Source organism: Aulonocara stuartgranti (genome assembly GCF_965226115.1).
Source record: "Aulonocara stuartgranti genome assembly, chromosome: 6".
Taxonomy (NCBI): domain Eukaryota; kingdom Metazoa; phylum Chordata; class Actinopteri; order Cichliformes; family Cichlidae; genus Aulonocara; species Aulonocara stuartgranti.
Genome location: NC_138944.1, coordinates 18,277,971 through 18,293,929, shown reverse-complemented (window position 1 = coordinate 18,293,929; position 15,959 = coordinate 18,277,971). Strand labels below are relative to the sequence as shown.

The window sequence follows — 15,959 nt, the reverse complement described above, 5'->3', positions numbered from 1 at the left end:
CTGTCTGAGGGACATTCTCATCACTACTTAAACAACACACATCTCCTCTCTCTGGTTTGAAAGTGAACTGAAAGTGAGATGGTAGTTGTTTTTAGGCTGAGAGACACCAAACACTCTTCATATTATTGTTGCTTATTTTCATCAACAACACAAATTTTATTTCTTTTGCGTCCACTAGGGTAGTTGGTGACCTGCAGAGTCACCCTCTTCCCAGCTGGAGACTGCTTCACACACTTTCACACTCCTCTGGAGCGCGCACACACACTGACGTCAGGCACATTCACACTCACTTTTTCATCTGCTTTGTGCAAATTTCACAATTTCGGTGTGTCGTCTCCCCCTCCTCGGTGGAAAGCCATTTGTTGGACTCCGGCTCGAATGACCAAATAATGTTGGGTCTGCGCTTCAGCAGGCCCACTAATTCAGACTTATTCCTTGGTGTTCCTCCACCTCCAAAGAAATGTCAGAATGAGTTCGAACCACAATTACTTTGCAATTACTTTGGTGGATTAACACCAAATTAATTGCTTACAGAGCTTGCTTCTTCGACATCTTTAAGAGTTCTGAACAAATGACTGTCCTCCTCCAGAACATCTTATGTACGCAAACGCACGTTGCAACTTCTTATCTGGTGCATGTCTTTTATTTTGACAGCGAATGCGCACCTGCGGACCACTTATGTGCACCCCTGCTTATAAACACATTTGCATGAAACTACACTCTAAGAAATAAAATGTTGTATTTACTCCACCCAGTTATGTCAACCGGTTTCACACAACTGGGTTAGTGAAATATAAAATGTATGATACATTTAATTTGAACAAGAAATTTTAAGTACATCTGATAAGATTTGGATAATTAAATGCAAATCAAAAGAATCATGTTGTATTAGCTGAATATCATAATGTTGATATAACTAACCTTGTTGATTTAAATTGAGAAGACTAAATAAAACCTACTCAACCAAAACAAGCTGTACTTACTTTGAGAAATAACATGTTGTATTTACTCCACCCAGTTATGTCAACCGGTTCCACACAACTGGGTTAGTGAAATATAAAATGTATGATATATTTAATTTGAACAACAAATTTTAAGTAAATCTGATAAATCTACTCACCCAAAACACGCTCTACTGAAACTATAGGATTAAATCACTTTAACAGAATTGCAACTTAGTCTATTTAAGTTTGTAAATTAAATAAATCGAACACAAGTTTATTCAGTTAACCTAACTTTAATAACACTTTGTGTAAAACTTGTTGAAGCACACTTTGAGCAATTCAAATGCTTCTAGATCTTTTCCCCCAAACAATCTTTACATATATTCAAGTGCATTTTAGGTGCAGGAAGACAAGATACAGAATGTCATGTTAAACTGAAATGATTAAAACTGGAAAGTGTTGTGATTCCAACATTTTTAACATTAACATGACTTAATTTAAACTTGATTGGGCTACAATGAAAAGCCCACAATACAGCCCTGCAAACAGCAGGTAGAAATGACTTGTGTCATTTTTGTACATATTTAGAAAAATAATCTTTGCTTCAAAACTTAAACTGAAGTCCAAAGTTAGGAGCAGTCTTTTTCAGTGTAGTTGGATGTTGGTAAAGGTTCAAGAACAAAGAACGCAGAAAAGTGAAAGGCCTTGCAGAAGTTCTTGTGGCAATTCAAACTGAACAGTTTATGAAGTGCAAGGAGAAGGGTTCGAGAACCTTAAAGTTCAGTGTCCTCTATAGTTCACTGCAGGCTGTTTCACTCAAGCAGTTTGTTTTTCAGAACCTGCACCTTCATGGATAGGTTGTTCCCATCCAACTCCATCAGCACCTTCTGAAGAAATTCAAATGTGTATTTCAGGTGCTTTGGGTAGCTCAGATTTAGACTATAGATTAGTCCAAGCAGGAGGGCACAACCCTTTGCCACATCACTAAGAGCTTGCAGCACAGTGCATCCTTCTATGATGACACCAATGTCCTCAGGTGTATCTGCAGAGTTTGCTCTCATGTCTGACAACATAGACTCCCAAAGTCAGCTGCTCTGTTTCTCTGCTTGCACCAAGATCCACATCCTTTAAATAAAAATAAAAAAAAGATAAGTTAATTGCGTACATATACATATGGACAAGTAAGTCCACCTTCCATTTCCAATCCCAAATTTAAAAAAGGAAAATAACTGATCGTTTTCCTTTTTTAACTTACCAAGAATTCCTTGAACAGGTCATCTGGCTTTTCATTTAAGTAGACACAGACAGCTTTCAGAATGCATTCCTGTCAAACATCAACGCTGGGATTCTGGTGGAGATAAGAACTCAATATGAGAGAAGTTTCCTATTTTGGTTCCTTTCAACCTCTTTACAAAACAAAGTCAAAAATATTAACACATAGCAGATATGTGATTAAGCAATGTTTCATAACTCACATCAGTGATGTGCAGTGAGGTTCATGATTGGTAAGGCACTGACTCCTCTGTGTCAGATTAACAAATATATGAACCCAAAAATCGAAGCTTTTCAATTTTGACATTACGTGAAAGCTTTCATTTTTGCTTTAATCAATTCTAGATTGTTCAATATATTTAATAATTGTGCCCCTAAAAATATTAAAATTAAATAGAAGATTAGAACTGGGCAATATGGACTTAAAATCCTATCATGACATTTTGTGGATAACAATAAGTCTGTGAAGGTTCACAGTCATCCCCAGGTCATCGTAGTCTAAGGAGCTTGGAAAGAAAAGTGAAGCTTCTTCAGTGAAGATTTCTGACACTAAACCAGAAATCAACATGGAGTCGAATTCTTTCAAACAATGTAGCAACTTAATTGATGCACATTTCTAAAATACACTACACATTCATTTCATTCTTCAAACTACAGGATCGCTGGCGCTCCCAGTGGTCATTACTGATGTCAGGGAGCAGGTGCGGTAGATGTTGGGAGTAATTTTAAAACTGTCGGTCTTAGTAGGTAAGTCTCATCTTAACAAGAATCGCAAAAGATTTTGGAAAATTACACCGAAGCAGGTTCAACAATATTTGTTAAATGTTTTCATACTTCTAACATGTGAGAGAGGTATACAAGCTAGAGTGTTAAAAAATTTGCCAGGCATCATTTGTTTAAAAAAAAATGCAAAAGTATTCCCGAAAGTGTCAGATGTGTATCAGTTAGTATACATTAATCAAATTTGTCATCCTTAAATTGTTGAACTTACCAAATAATCCTCAGATGGCGATGGATTCAATCCAGGATGCTAAGCATATGCAAGTCTCAGTTGAAAATGGCGGATGATCAAACTTCCACACTGCACATGTGCAAACTCAGAAGTACGGAGAGCCTATTAGGACAATCCTCTTTAAATTAAAGTGCTCTTCATTTTAAATGAACTTTTTACATTGGATTTAATTTACTGCATTTTGTTGTATTGAAATATTATGTTGTTAATTAAATTCAAAACAACATACTTGTGTTTAAAGTTAAAAATCAATTGGTGGCATTAGTTTTAACATGAAGCATTTACATAATGCTACCAACATCAGTGTGTCATTTCTTAGAGTGCCACTGAATGAGCAATGGGCTGTGAGGTCAGTTCCTTTATTTATAAAAACATAAAAACATGTCCAGATGAACAGAATCAACGTTTTGGGATTTACTTACCTGGATGATTGAGCATTCATCAAGACATTTCTTGGCACTGATTTGAGGACACTATTAGGCTGAAAGACAGTCTTTCCATTCCATTTAACTTTTTATTGTATTACTTTCAATAAAGTGTTCTTTTTATCATTGAATCCATCTCTCTTGCCAGGATGTGTTTTCAAATCCAGGTAGCTTTTAATTTAATTTGTTACATTTTCAATCTTTTTATTTCCTAGGGGTGAAAATCCCTTAGATGGCATTGCCGCAACACATTTAAATAACCCCCCTGACTGTACTGCCACAGAGTAAATATGTCTGTTATGTTCTTTTAAGTACGATTACAACACATAAGTAAACAATTGAGCAATACGTCACCTAAACTGGGCTGAGTCTCGTATGTCTAAAACACACTTCAAAGTCTGAACCCACACTATCAGCAGATGAGCCATGATGGAGTTTGTTCACGTTGCTGTAGCTGTGCTCGGTCTTCTGTCTCTTGGACACTCAGCTCCTGTGACAAGCTGTGAGAATCTAATCCAGCCTCGTGAAATCCACGGAAATCAGGTCAGACTCTCTCTTATCTCACCTTTCACTTATCACTTTCCGCTGAGTAAAATAAGTTTTGAACATGTCACCAAATTTACATGAAATTTACACCAGATGTGGGTAACCACCCATCCAGTCCACACATACAAAGAAGTAAAATCATCAATGTCCATAAATTAAGCTATGTGTTATAATAAGATGACACAAGGAAAACTATTGAACACATGAAGAAAGGAAGTTGCAAAAAGGCATGGAACGTCATGACACCAGCTGAAATCTATCAGCAATTAGAAAGCAATCCTGCCCCCTAGTGCAAATTAATATCAGTTGGTTCTATTCTAACTGATGGCCTATAAAAAGATGTCTCATTACCAAGGTGTCACACAAACTCCTACTGTAACTTTGATTGATTGATTGATTGATTGAATCTTTATTTTGAACATGTTGAAAAAGTATAAAAAAAAAAATAGAATTAAAAGAGACAAATGAACAAAGCAAACAAAAGGAAAACGAGCAACCACAACTCCAAATAACGTCCATGTTCAAAAAGGAGCAGGAAGAAGCATAAGCTTATTTAATCCCACCCCTTTTCCACTATCTAGTATCAATAGACTACAGAAATACCTCCTTGTAATTACATTATATGTTATGTGTAATTTTTTTTTTTTTTTTTTAATATATACACATATATGTTTCTATCTATCCATACCTACGTATATACACACATACGCACATATACACATTTTCAATAACCCCATTAACACCTGAAGGATACACAACCTACAATTTTATATATATTTAATATATTTAATATATATATATATATATATATATATATATATATATACATATACACATACACATATATATATATACATACATACATATACACATACATATATACCCATACCAACAAACCCGTGCATGCGCACACACATGAAAATATTAGACAAGAACACCCTATCAAATCTCTACCTTTTCCCTGTACCCTGTAAAAACCATATCCTTAAACCGCTTTTTAAACTGCGCCATGCTTGGACATTGCTTCATATCTTTACTTAGTCTGTTCCACAGCTTCACTCCACACACAGAGATGCAAAAACTTTTTAATGTTGTACGGATACGAGGATGTTTTAAATTTAATTCCCCCCTCAAATTGTATCCCTGTTCCCTTTTAGAAAACATTTTTAGAATATTGTCAGGAAGCAGGTTATTTATTGCTTTATATATAATTTGTGCTGTGAGAAAATGAACCAGATCTGTGAATTTTAGAATTTTTGATTTTAAGAATAGTGGATTTGTATGATCTCTGCAACCAGTTTTATGGATTATCCTTATGGCCCTTTTTTGTAATATAAAGATTGATGATAGCGAACATTTGTAAGTATTGCCCCAAACCTCTGCACAGTAATTCAAATACGGTGCAATCAGGGAACAATAGAGAATGTGGAGTGATTTGTGGTCCAGAATGTGTTTTACTTTACTCAAGATTGAGACACTTCTTGAAATTTTGTTATGTATATGATTTATATGAGACTTCCAGTTTAATTTATCATCTATAATCACACCAAGAAACTTATGTTCAAGTACTCTTTCAATTTCCACACCATCTACATGAATCTGCACTTTTCTAAGGGAATTCCCAAATAAGATAATTTTAGTTTTACTTAGATTTAGCGATAGTTTGTTCCTGTTAAACCATTTTTTAATTTTGCACATTTCTGAAGTAATTGTATCCAGCAGCTCCTTTAGATTCCCCCCAGAACAAAAAATATTTGTGTCATCTGCAAATAATACTAATTTTAATATATCAGATGCCTTACAAATATCATTTATATAAATAATAAATAACTTTGCAGGTGGAGATGGAGAAAATGAAACTAGGGCTGAGGAGGGAACAGCTTAGATTGATTTATTGGGCAAACTTACAGGGTCAGCGGAAGGATCACCCTACACTAGAAGTACTTAAACCTTGCTGGGAGAAAGGCAGGAAGAAGTTAAAGAGCTTTGGATGGGTGGTGGGGGAAGAGCTAGAGAACTTAAATTAGATCAGTTAGACATATGCCAGCGAGTGCCGTGGCCTGCAATCACTCCACGGATACTTCCTGAAGCAACTGTAGATTTTGCTTTATTGCACCAGAAGAGTCAGGATAGGGCAGGCGGTCTACACTCAAATTCAGTTCACGGTTACACTGAACAGTATTGTGGGTATGTGCAAGTATATACAGATGCTTCAAAGAATCCAGCTAAGTCATGTGGGGGTAGCAGTAGTAATTAGGAAGAGGATTAATGATGGATTGTCTGTGTTTACAGGAGAAATGATAGCAATTCTATTAGCGGTTCAATGGGTGGAAGAGTTGAGGCCGTTGAAAGCAATTATTTGTTCAGATTCAAGAGCAGCCTTGGTCAGTCTACAGAAAGGTCATTCGGAAGGTAGATCAGATATTTTAATAGAGATTCAGCAAACTCTTTTCAGAATACATATCTGTCTGTCAGTAGTGTTTGTATGGGTCCCAGCTCACTATGGGGTAAGGGGGAATGAAGCAGAGGATTTGTGGACTTCAGCTCTGCCTTCAACACCATCCTTCCAGACCATCTCCGAGACAAGCTTTCCCAGATGAATGTGCCTGATCCCATCTGCCGGTGGATCACTGACTTCCTGACGGACAGGAAGCAGCACGTGAGGCTGGGGAAGAATGTCTCGGACTCCCGGACCATCAGCACCGGCTCCCCTCAGGGCTGTGTTCTTTCTCCTCTGCTCTTCTCCCTGTACACCAACTGCTGCACCTCCACCCACCAGTCTGTCAAGCTAATCAAGTTTGCAGATGACACCACCGTTATTGGACTCATCTCGGACGGGGACGAGTCTGCCTACAGGAGAGAGGTTGAACGTCTGGTGTCCTGGTGCAGCCACAACAACCTGGTGCTGAATGCCCAGAAGACAGTGGAGATTATTGTGGACTTCAGGAAGCACACAGCCCCACTCCCCCCCATCATCCTGACTGACACCCCCATCACCTCTGTGGACTCATTCCGCTTCCTGGGTACCACCATCACCCAGGACCTGAAGTGGGAGCCCACCATCACCTCCGTCATCAAGAAAGCCCAGCAGAGGATGTACTTCCTGAGGCAGCTGAAGAAATTCAACCTGCCAACACGGACGATGATGCAATTCTACACCGCAATCATCGAGTCCATCCTCACCTCCTCCATCACCGTGTGGTACGCTGGAGCCACTGTCAGGGACAAACAGAGACTGCAGCGTGTTGTGCGCTCTGCTGAGAAGGTGATTGGCTGCAGACTCCCATCTCTGCAGGACCTGTACACCTCCAGGACACTGCGGCGTGCAGCCCGGATCTCAGCTGACCCTTCCCACCCTGGACACAGTCTGTTTGACCTGCTCCCCTCAGGCAGGAGGCTCCGGTCCATTCGCACCAGAACCTCTCGCCACAAGAACAGTTTCTTCCCCTCTGCTGTTGGACACATGAACAATAACCACATGACTGTCCCCGCCACTCACACATGACCCTACGCTGTGTCACTGCATCATTTCATGTCTGGCACTGTTCACCACCTGCACTCATGTATATATCCTTCTACGTAGCACTCTTAATTCTTATTCTCATGTATATATCTAATGTATATCTCATGCACATATCTTTCTTTCTACATAGCACTTTAATTCTTATTGTTTGCACTGAAGCACCGCAGCAAATTCCTAATGTTGTAAACCTCAACATCTGGCAATAAACCCATTCTGATTCTGATTCTGATTCTGATAGGTTAGCAAAAGAAGCCACTAATCATAGGATAGTTGATCTGGCAGTGAGTTTTGGTCAGGTGGAAGTTAAGAGTATTATTAAGCTAGAAATGAGGGGTAGATGGCAGAAACAGTGGTAAGAAGAAAGGTGGGGAAGGTGGTTATATAAAATTCAAAGGGGGGTGGGAGTAAGGGGAGCCACAGGAAGGAGTAGGCGAGAGGAGGTGGTGGTGTCAAGACTGAGATTTGGACATACAGGATTGAATTCTATACTATTCTTGATAGGGAAACATAATTCAGGGAAATGTGATTGTTGTGGAGAGGAGGAAACTTTGGAGCATGTTATTTTGCAGTGTCGGAAGGTAGAGAGGACACAACTGGTTCGAAGTCTCAGTAACATTAACATGAAATTGGATCTTATTAAGTTATTACAAAAGGAGTCGGGGAATAAAAGTTATCAGGCTTTGTTTCAGTTTTTGAGAGAAGGAATATTCTTTGGAAGGATATGAAGTAGGTTGCTTTTAAAAAAATTTTTTTTAATTTTATTTATTTATTTTTAATCCTGTCCACACTCCATACCAGTGGTGGTGGAAATGCACCATGCAGTTGTTTGCCAACTGCCAATAATACTTACAAGAAGAAGAAGGTGTCACACAAAAAACATATCATGACCTTCATAATCTTATTGTTGCAAAACAAATTGATGGCATTGGTTACAGCAGAATTTCTAAATTACTGAAGGTTCCAGTGAGCACTGTTGGGGCAGGACAGAACATAATTTCACCATAAAGCATCCAGAACCAGCTGCTCCCCACCAGTTTTCAGACAGGGGAGTGAAAAGAATTATCTGAAGAGTTGTCCAAGAGCCAAGGAGCACTTGCGAAGAGCTACAAAAAGACTTGAAATCCTCTCAACTGCCATGGCCTGTATGCACGCTCACCATGCAAGACTCAATTGCTGAAGAAAAAAAACATACTAAAGCACGTTTAAGGTTTGCTGAACAACATTTAGACAAGCCTGTGAAATACTGGGAAAAATATACTCTGGTCAGTTGAGACCAAAACTGAACTGATGCCTTAATACACGCCATGTCTGGAGGTCAAAAGGCCTCACCCCAAAAACATTATACCAAAAGTGAAGTTTGGAGTTGTATGGGGCTGTTTTTCATCATGTGGCACTGGAATGTTTCATATAAATGGAGGAAGATGAATGGAAAAATGTTCTGCTGCCATCTACCAGGATGTTGAAGATGAAAAGCTGACGGACCTTTCAGCAAGACGATGATCCAAAAACAAAATTTGAAGACTGACTGTGTAGAAGAATGAACCAAAATCACACCTGATCGATGCCTGCGGCTAGGAGGCGTCTTGAGGTTGTCATTACCAACAAAAGCTTTTACATGAAGTATCAAATACAATTTCAGTAAACATGTTCAATACTTTTTCCTTCTTTCATTTCTCATTCTTACACATAACATCTATGGTTTGATTTCTTTGTGTAACACTGGTGGTGCAATACTAGTAGTGGGCATGTAAGACCTGTTAGTGCTACTTCTTGCCTTCTTTGCATGTAGTACGGGCAGTATAGTTACCTTTAACCTTAGTACGAGGACAGAAGGGGAATATGGGCCAGATCAGACAGGTTCTAGATTTGTAGGAGCCAAGGGTGTATGACAACAGAGGACTTGTACGCAATAGGTGTAGAAAACACAATTGCATTTATTAGCAATTATTAAAGTTCAGCAGGTTGTGCACATTTAACAAAAGTAGAGCGCGCTTCTTGAGAACAAAATAAAATAAAATAAACCCCACAAATGGTCGACCCAAGGATATATTTTCTTTTGTGTCTTTTTTTTAAAAGTCAATTTCAGTCTTTCAGTGTTCACTAGTCACTCAGTGTGTTTGTAACCAGTCGGGTTACAATCTACCAGTTCATCTGGCTCTTTGGGCTGGGCTCGCCATCCAGTACTGGAAAAGGGATCCTCGATTCTTCTCAGGTCCTCAAAACCAATCCAATCCAAATAAGCAAAGGGAAAAAACTTGACCATGTGAAGCAACAAATGCTACACGGGGCTTCACAGTGCTCACGCTGGCTCACGGCCTCTGGAATACAGTATCACTCTTATTATTCTCGCCGAAAAAGGACTTTCACTATCCAGCTAGCTTCTTTGCTGCACGAGTAAGCGGATCTTTTACCGTCTGTGTCTCTGGTGTATCTGACTGGCACACGAAGGCACACACAGGTGTCTGAGCAGCACACACAGACTGGGGGAGGGTCAGACCGGCCAATGATTGGTCGCTCAGTGGATCTAACAAACACACTCTAAAGGACTAAGTCCTGCCCCCACACCATTTATATATTACATATACATATGTACATATTAATTAAACTTATGTTTACATGCTTTTTATCAGTATTTATTATAATTAACTTTGTTTTTATCAATATTTATTCCCATTGTGAGAGTATGAATATTTATACTTTTAATCCCATTTTTAACACCGGGTTACATTTGCATGTGTGGACTGGCTGGATTGTTACTGACATCTGGATAGAATTTTACGTCAATAGCACCTTTAGAAATGTATGTACTGAGAAATCTGGTGATGTTTTCAATACTTATTTTACCCCCTGTATATTATACACCATCTGTTTCAGCTGGTGGGAAAATGGACACAAATAGCAGAGAGCACAGGCATACCTGGATCCAAAATGCTGACGAAGATGCTTGTGGAGACCGCCTGGATGAACATCACTGCTGCCAATGAGGCTAATACGTTCAATAATCTTCAAATTCAAAAAATGTAATAAAAATGATAAAACCTTGCCTGAACTGATACTGTTTTCAAATAATCCGAATTTAGAAATCTCTTTAATTTTATCTTCTAAAAGGATGGGCATGTGCTTCACATTGAAAACCAACATGACTTTGGTTAACAACACTTTCAATATGGGTGAGTATTACTGAGGGAACAAACATTTGGATGACCACCCATATGGAAAAGATATATATAAATCTTATAAAGTTTTTATCTGTCTTGTATGAAACTTGTATGAAAAGAATATAAGAGTGAAAACACATATAAGATCCCTTGAAAAATTATACAATGAAACTTGTATGTTTTGTATACTTACTAAAAAAAATATGAAAGTAATGAGAAAGTGGCCACTTTCATGAGTAAATCATATATGTTTTTACTATTTCTTTTCCATATGGGCAGATTTAGACTTTGTGCCTAGCATTGCCACAACACTTTCATTATATCGATTGGTGTGTATTTGCACACTGCACCCTTACCAATGCTAAAAGGATATGAAGCGTGGCCATCATCTGTCATCTGTCCACAGTGCACAATTACCAATATTCTGCTTTCCTGCTGAATACTGGCTGCCCTGACTGCCTTGTTATCTACTCAAATAACACCATTGGAAGAACCACAGTTAAAGCTCTCCAGCTCCTGAGTAAGAACAATGACACACCTAAATAATGTAATGTCAAAGTACTTAAGTATTTTTTATGGTCCAGCTTCATGCATTTAATTTATTATAGCTGAAAGAAATGCTGGTGACTAATTTCCAAGTTAAAACAGTGATTAATCATTGAACAGTGGTTTCCCCTGCATTAATGAATCAAATCCAAACACTGCCCTTTGAAATACCAGTTACAAATAATAGTTGCCCACTAAAGGCATTTTTTCAGAAAACAAATTTAAAAAGAATAAAGCATCAAGAATAAAGTGCAGTGATGTGAATGTATTTGCCCTCTTCCTGGTTTCTCTCTATTTTGTGTACTAGTCACACTTACATGTTTCAGATCATCAAATAAATTTGTATATTTGACAAAGATAACCCAAGAAAATACAAAACACAGTTCTTAAAGAAATATTTCATTTACTGTGTGAAATTGTAATTGTCTCTAAATCTAACAACTGGTTAGCAAGAACTGAAATCAAGCATTTGCAGTGATTGGCAATGAGTCTTTTTTTTCAAAACTCTACTATGTAGAATCCCTTCAATTCAGCCATACTGGATTGGATTTTCAAGCATGAACGGATTTTAAAAGCCATTTAGACGTGGCTTTGCTCATGTGCTCACGGCCACAAATTCTCCTTCAATATCATGGTTGCTTCAATTACAGCAAGTGGTCCAGGTCCTGAAGTAGCAACAGCAACAGTTGTTTCTTTGTGTTTTAATCTTTTTATTTACTTGGTGTCACTGTGTAGGCCCCGTGCTAACACTTTTCTGTCTCTCAGGTAGGAGAGTTAAAGTGTCTGCTGCTGAGTTGGAAGAGTTTACAAAGCAGGCAGAGTGTCTGAACCTAGAATCCCCTGCTATCTTGGATTCAGAAAAGGGTATGAACCTTTATATAATATGAAAGCTTAGAAACTGCAGTTGAACTGAATATTACTTCTTCAGTCTAATATTATCTTTATAAAGTGGCTTGCAAAAGTATTCGGCCCCCTTGAACTTTTCCACATTTCCACAGCCACAAACATGAATCAATTTTATTGGAATTCCACGTGAAAGACCAATATAAAGTGTTGTACATGTGAGAAGTGGAAGGAAAATCATACATGATTCCAAACATTTTTTACAAATAAATAACTGCAAAGTGGGGTGTGCATAATTATTAAGCCCCCTGAGTCTATCCGGTTGTTCAGTGATGACGCGACGAATCCTACTTCTGGGTAGTCTGCGTTTAATATGGCTTTTGTGTTGTTAACATGTTTAATGTTATGTATTTTCTTCTATTTGATCTCAAAAAGCTCCTAAAACAGTCAGTGATCACTGACCTCCCTCGGCTTTTATTACCGCTAATCATTTATTTAAGCTCAGTTTTTAAAACCTTAGGATGTAACTACAGCCCAGCCCATGCAGCAGTATATGAATGACTAACCTCGTATTGTGGATGGATTATCTCAGTTGTTCTCCTGGCTGAAGTTTGGTCCTTTTACAGCATCCTGCCATGCGATTACATTTGTTCCTGACCACCGAGAGCACTCACGCTAACTTTTATTGAGTGGAAAAAAAGTTAGCTTGTTTATATTATGCTAACATAGCTGTGTCGCTAGCGGTCACGTAGCACATCATTATATACCAGGTAGCCCAACTTCAGTAACCCTACAAACGTCACTGCTGTTTAGTTTTCTGTCTTCATTTATGCTGGAAGTGATAACAGAGCTGTACGTTTTAATTTGTTTCCAAAACCCCGCAGTCAGGACATGCTATATTGTATTTAGATAGAAGCTAGCGAGCTAACTCCCTGCTAACTTCTAACTCCGTTAAATGTCATAAATTCCGTTTTCATGGATGCCTGGATGTTAAACTCAATTGTTACACCTGGTAGAGCAGAACACTGATCATTTTATTAAAGATGAAAGACTTTAGACAGTTTTTCAACTCTCAGTAATGCCATAGTGATCGTTTGATATATGGACCTGCAGCGGAGTTTAGACCCAGACACGGCTAGTGACGTCAGACTGAACAACCGGATACTTTGTGGAACCACCTTTTGCTCCAATTACAGCTGCCAGTCTTTTAGGGTATGTCTCTACCAGCTTTGCACATTTAGAGACTGAAATCCACTTTTTAGTTATTTATTTATAAAAAATGTTTGGAATCATGTATGATTTTCGTTCCACTCCTCACATGTACACCACTTTGTCTTTCATGTGGAATTCCAGTAAAACTGATTCATGTTTGTGGCTGTAATGTGACAAAATGTGGGAAAGTTCAAGGGGGCCAAATACTTTTGCAAGCCACTGTACTCTTTATATTTTTGTAACCGCCATGTTTGATAAGTTCATAGATTAATCAAATGTATTCTTTCTCACATGAATGAACTTTATTTACAAATGTCTTCTTGCAGGGTTTTGCCCAGATCCAGCACTCACCCCAGGAACAAAGACTATTGATCTGTCCTTGAGCAACATAATGCCTGATGATCTCAACCTATCGGAGAAGCTTTTCACTGAGAGTGGAATGAAGACCATTTTGGAAATGGTCCAAACTAGTGTGGATCTATTCAAGGAAGACTGACGTGGTCATAAATGTCACTAAGTGTTGATGAGGAAGCCATGTCTGTCAAGAGCATTACCACTAAAATTAAACATGCTAAAAACATATGAGTGGCCGTCATCTCTCTTCAAAGCAATTTAGATTTAGCTTCACTGAACTGACATAAAAATGAAAATATTCATTTGCTTTCTGAATAAATGGCACCAAAACATTTCTACTTTCTCTATTTTAAGGACATTATAGTGCATGAGTAAATGCCGATCAGGCTCCATAGTGCCAGGCAGCGAGCACGGCCTGCTAGAGGAGATTGTGCCCTCAGGCCACCCTCATGAAGTCTGTTTCTGATTGATTGGTCAGACACATTCACACCAGTGGCCTGCTGGCAGCTCTCATTTTCTTCCTCCTTGCATAAGAGAGGAGATATCGATCCTACTGATCGGTTAAGGACCTTCTACGGCCCTGTCCAGCTCACCTAGAGTAACTGTGTGTCCCCTAGTGTCTGCTCCATCCTCCTGAGTCTGTGCTAGGAGACAGAGCATACCTTCTTGCAATGGCTCGTATTGATGTGCCATCCTAGAGGAGCTATGCTAGCTGTGCAACCTCTGAAGGGTCCAGGTATTGCCTCATATAACCAGTGGAAACACTGACCTTAGCCAAATGCAAAACCAATAACAATACCAGTAATAATAATAAATTGAAATGTGAATGTTCTCGCTCTGCTAAAAATTAGACTCAGCATCAGAATCACCTGATAATCTCCTTTGTAAAAAAAGTTTAACCCGTCAGTTTTGTTAGTCTGAGCAGTTGGCAGGAACGGTGAAAAATAGGTTACAGGTTGTTCGGAATAGTCTCCAAGTTAGCTCCATCGTTCTGCTTTCTGCGGGCCAATATGCCCTTCTCCTCCCACACCTGTTTCCTTGCTTCCTGCATCCACTAAATGGATGCAGGAAGCAAGGCAGCTGCGGAGGAGTCCTTCTTTGATGTTCATTGTGGTTGAAATGTGGCCCCAGAGCGTTACCAGATGATTATTCCAAGATTTTCCATGTAATTGGCTCCATACAGTGGCACATATCGATGTGCCATCCTGGAGCAGCTGGATTATCTGTGCAAGCTCTGTAGGATCCAGGTATTGCCTCATATAACAAGTAAAAACACTGACCTTAGCTAAATGCCAAATTACTACTACTTATAATGAAAACTTAAAATGTGAAACTTCTTGGTAAAAATTGCATTGAGCATATCAATACCAGACAGAATGCAAAACTAAATAAAAATTAAAGTTATTTTCATGTATATGTTTATATTATTTTAATGTAATTGGTGGTGTAGATGTGCGATTACTTCAAGGAACAAGGTAGAACAGATATACTGTAAGTTCGCAGCATATTTGTTGAATTTTTATGGACCTTTAACAGAGACTGATGCAAAAGAGAAAAATACTCAAGAATTATTATAGGTGAGAATGATTAAAACCACAACTTGTATGAGGGGGAAATAAAGCAGCTGTATTTAAGGATGGCTTGACTCTGTTTTTCTAACAAACTGAGCTTGAGAGTTTTTTTTATTTCTCTGGTACTTTGACCTCTTGTGCTGGGCTATGAATTTCTTTGGTACTGTATGCTTCTCATTGAAGGCTGAGCTGGTGTCAACTGGGCTCACACTCAGGTGGGGCAAAGACAAACCAGCAAAACTTTTATGTACAGAAAAATATTTATAGTTTACAGAAACAATTGGGACACTGAGTAGAATATAAACAAAACCAGAATGCAATAAAAAAATTGAAATAGCATACAGACAACATACAAGTTTGTATTGTTATGTTTAAAAAAATTGCTATATGCTCAGTGTTGAAAGCCTCATTTTCAATTTAACTCAGTTTTATTTATGAGGGGCCCATGTGCTATAAACCACCACCTCAGACATACAGCACTGAAACCTTACATGGTCGACTGTCCCTGAAATTGGGTAATGTTCGACTCCTGCTCCTTCCAGCTTCTCCCTCA

General features: G+C 38.5%; 1 protein-coding gene and 1 long non-coding RNA gene across 3 annotated transcripts; one reads left to right on the top strand and one right to left on the bottom strand.

The window, feature by feature from the left end:
* Positions 1–1,013: 1,013 nt before the first annotated feature.
* Positions 1,014–3,528, bottom strand: LOC309709326. The gene is made up of 3 exons (XR_014277472.1): positions 3,208–3,528; positions 2,200–2,292; positions 1,014–2,069 (listed from the first exon to the last, which is right to left on the bottom strand). It is a non-coding gene; the product is annotated as an uncharacterized lncRNA (long non-coding RNA).
* A 32-nt stretch (positions 3,529–3,560) lies between these two features.
* Positions 3,561–14,043, top strand: LOC309709280 (uncharacterized protein). 2 transcript variants are annotated; one of them, XM_082537837.1, is made up of 7 exons: positions 3,561–3,577; positions 4,070–4,196; positions 10,597–10,742; positions 10,831–10,892; positions 11,287–11,400; positions 12,192–12,290; positions 13,808–14,043. In XM_082537837.1, exons 2-7 carry the CDS (start codon positions 4,080–4,082, stop codon positions 13,975–13,977), a joined length of 708 nt encoding a protein of 235 aa, XP_082393963.1. In that variant the 5' UTR covers positions 3,561–3,577; positions 4,070–4,079; the 3' UTR covers positions 13,978–14,043. The 2 variants fall into 2 exon arrangements, with proteins under 2 accessions (XP_082393963.1, XP_082393962.1); XM_082537836.1 differs by lacking the exon at positions 3,561–3,577 and having other exon boundaries at positions 3,592–4,196.
* Positions 14,044–15,959: the final 1,916 nt, after the last annotated feature.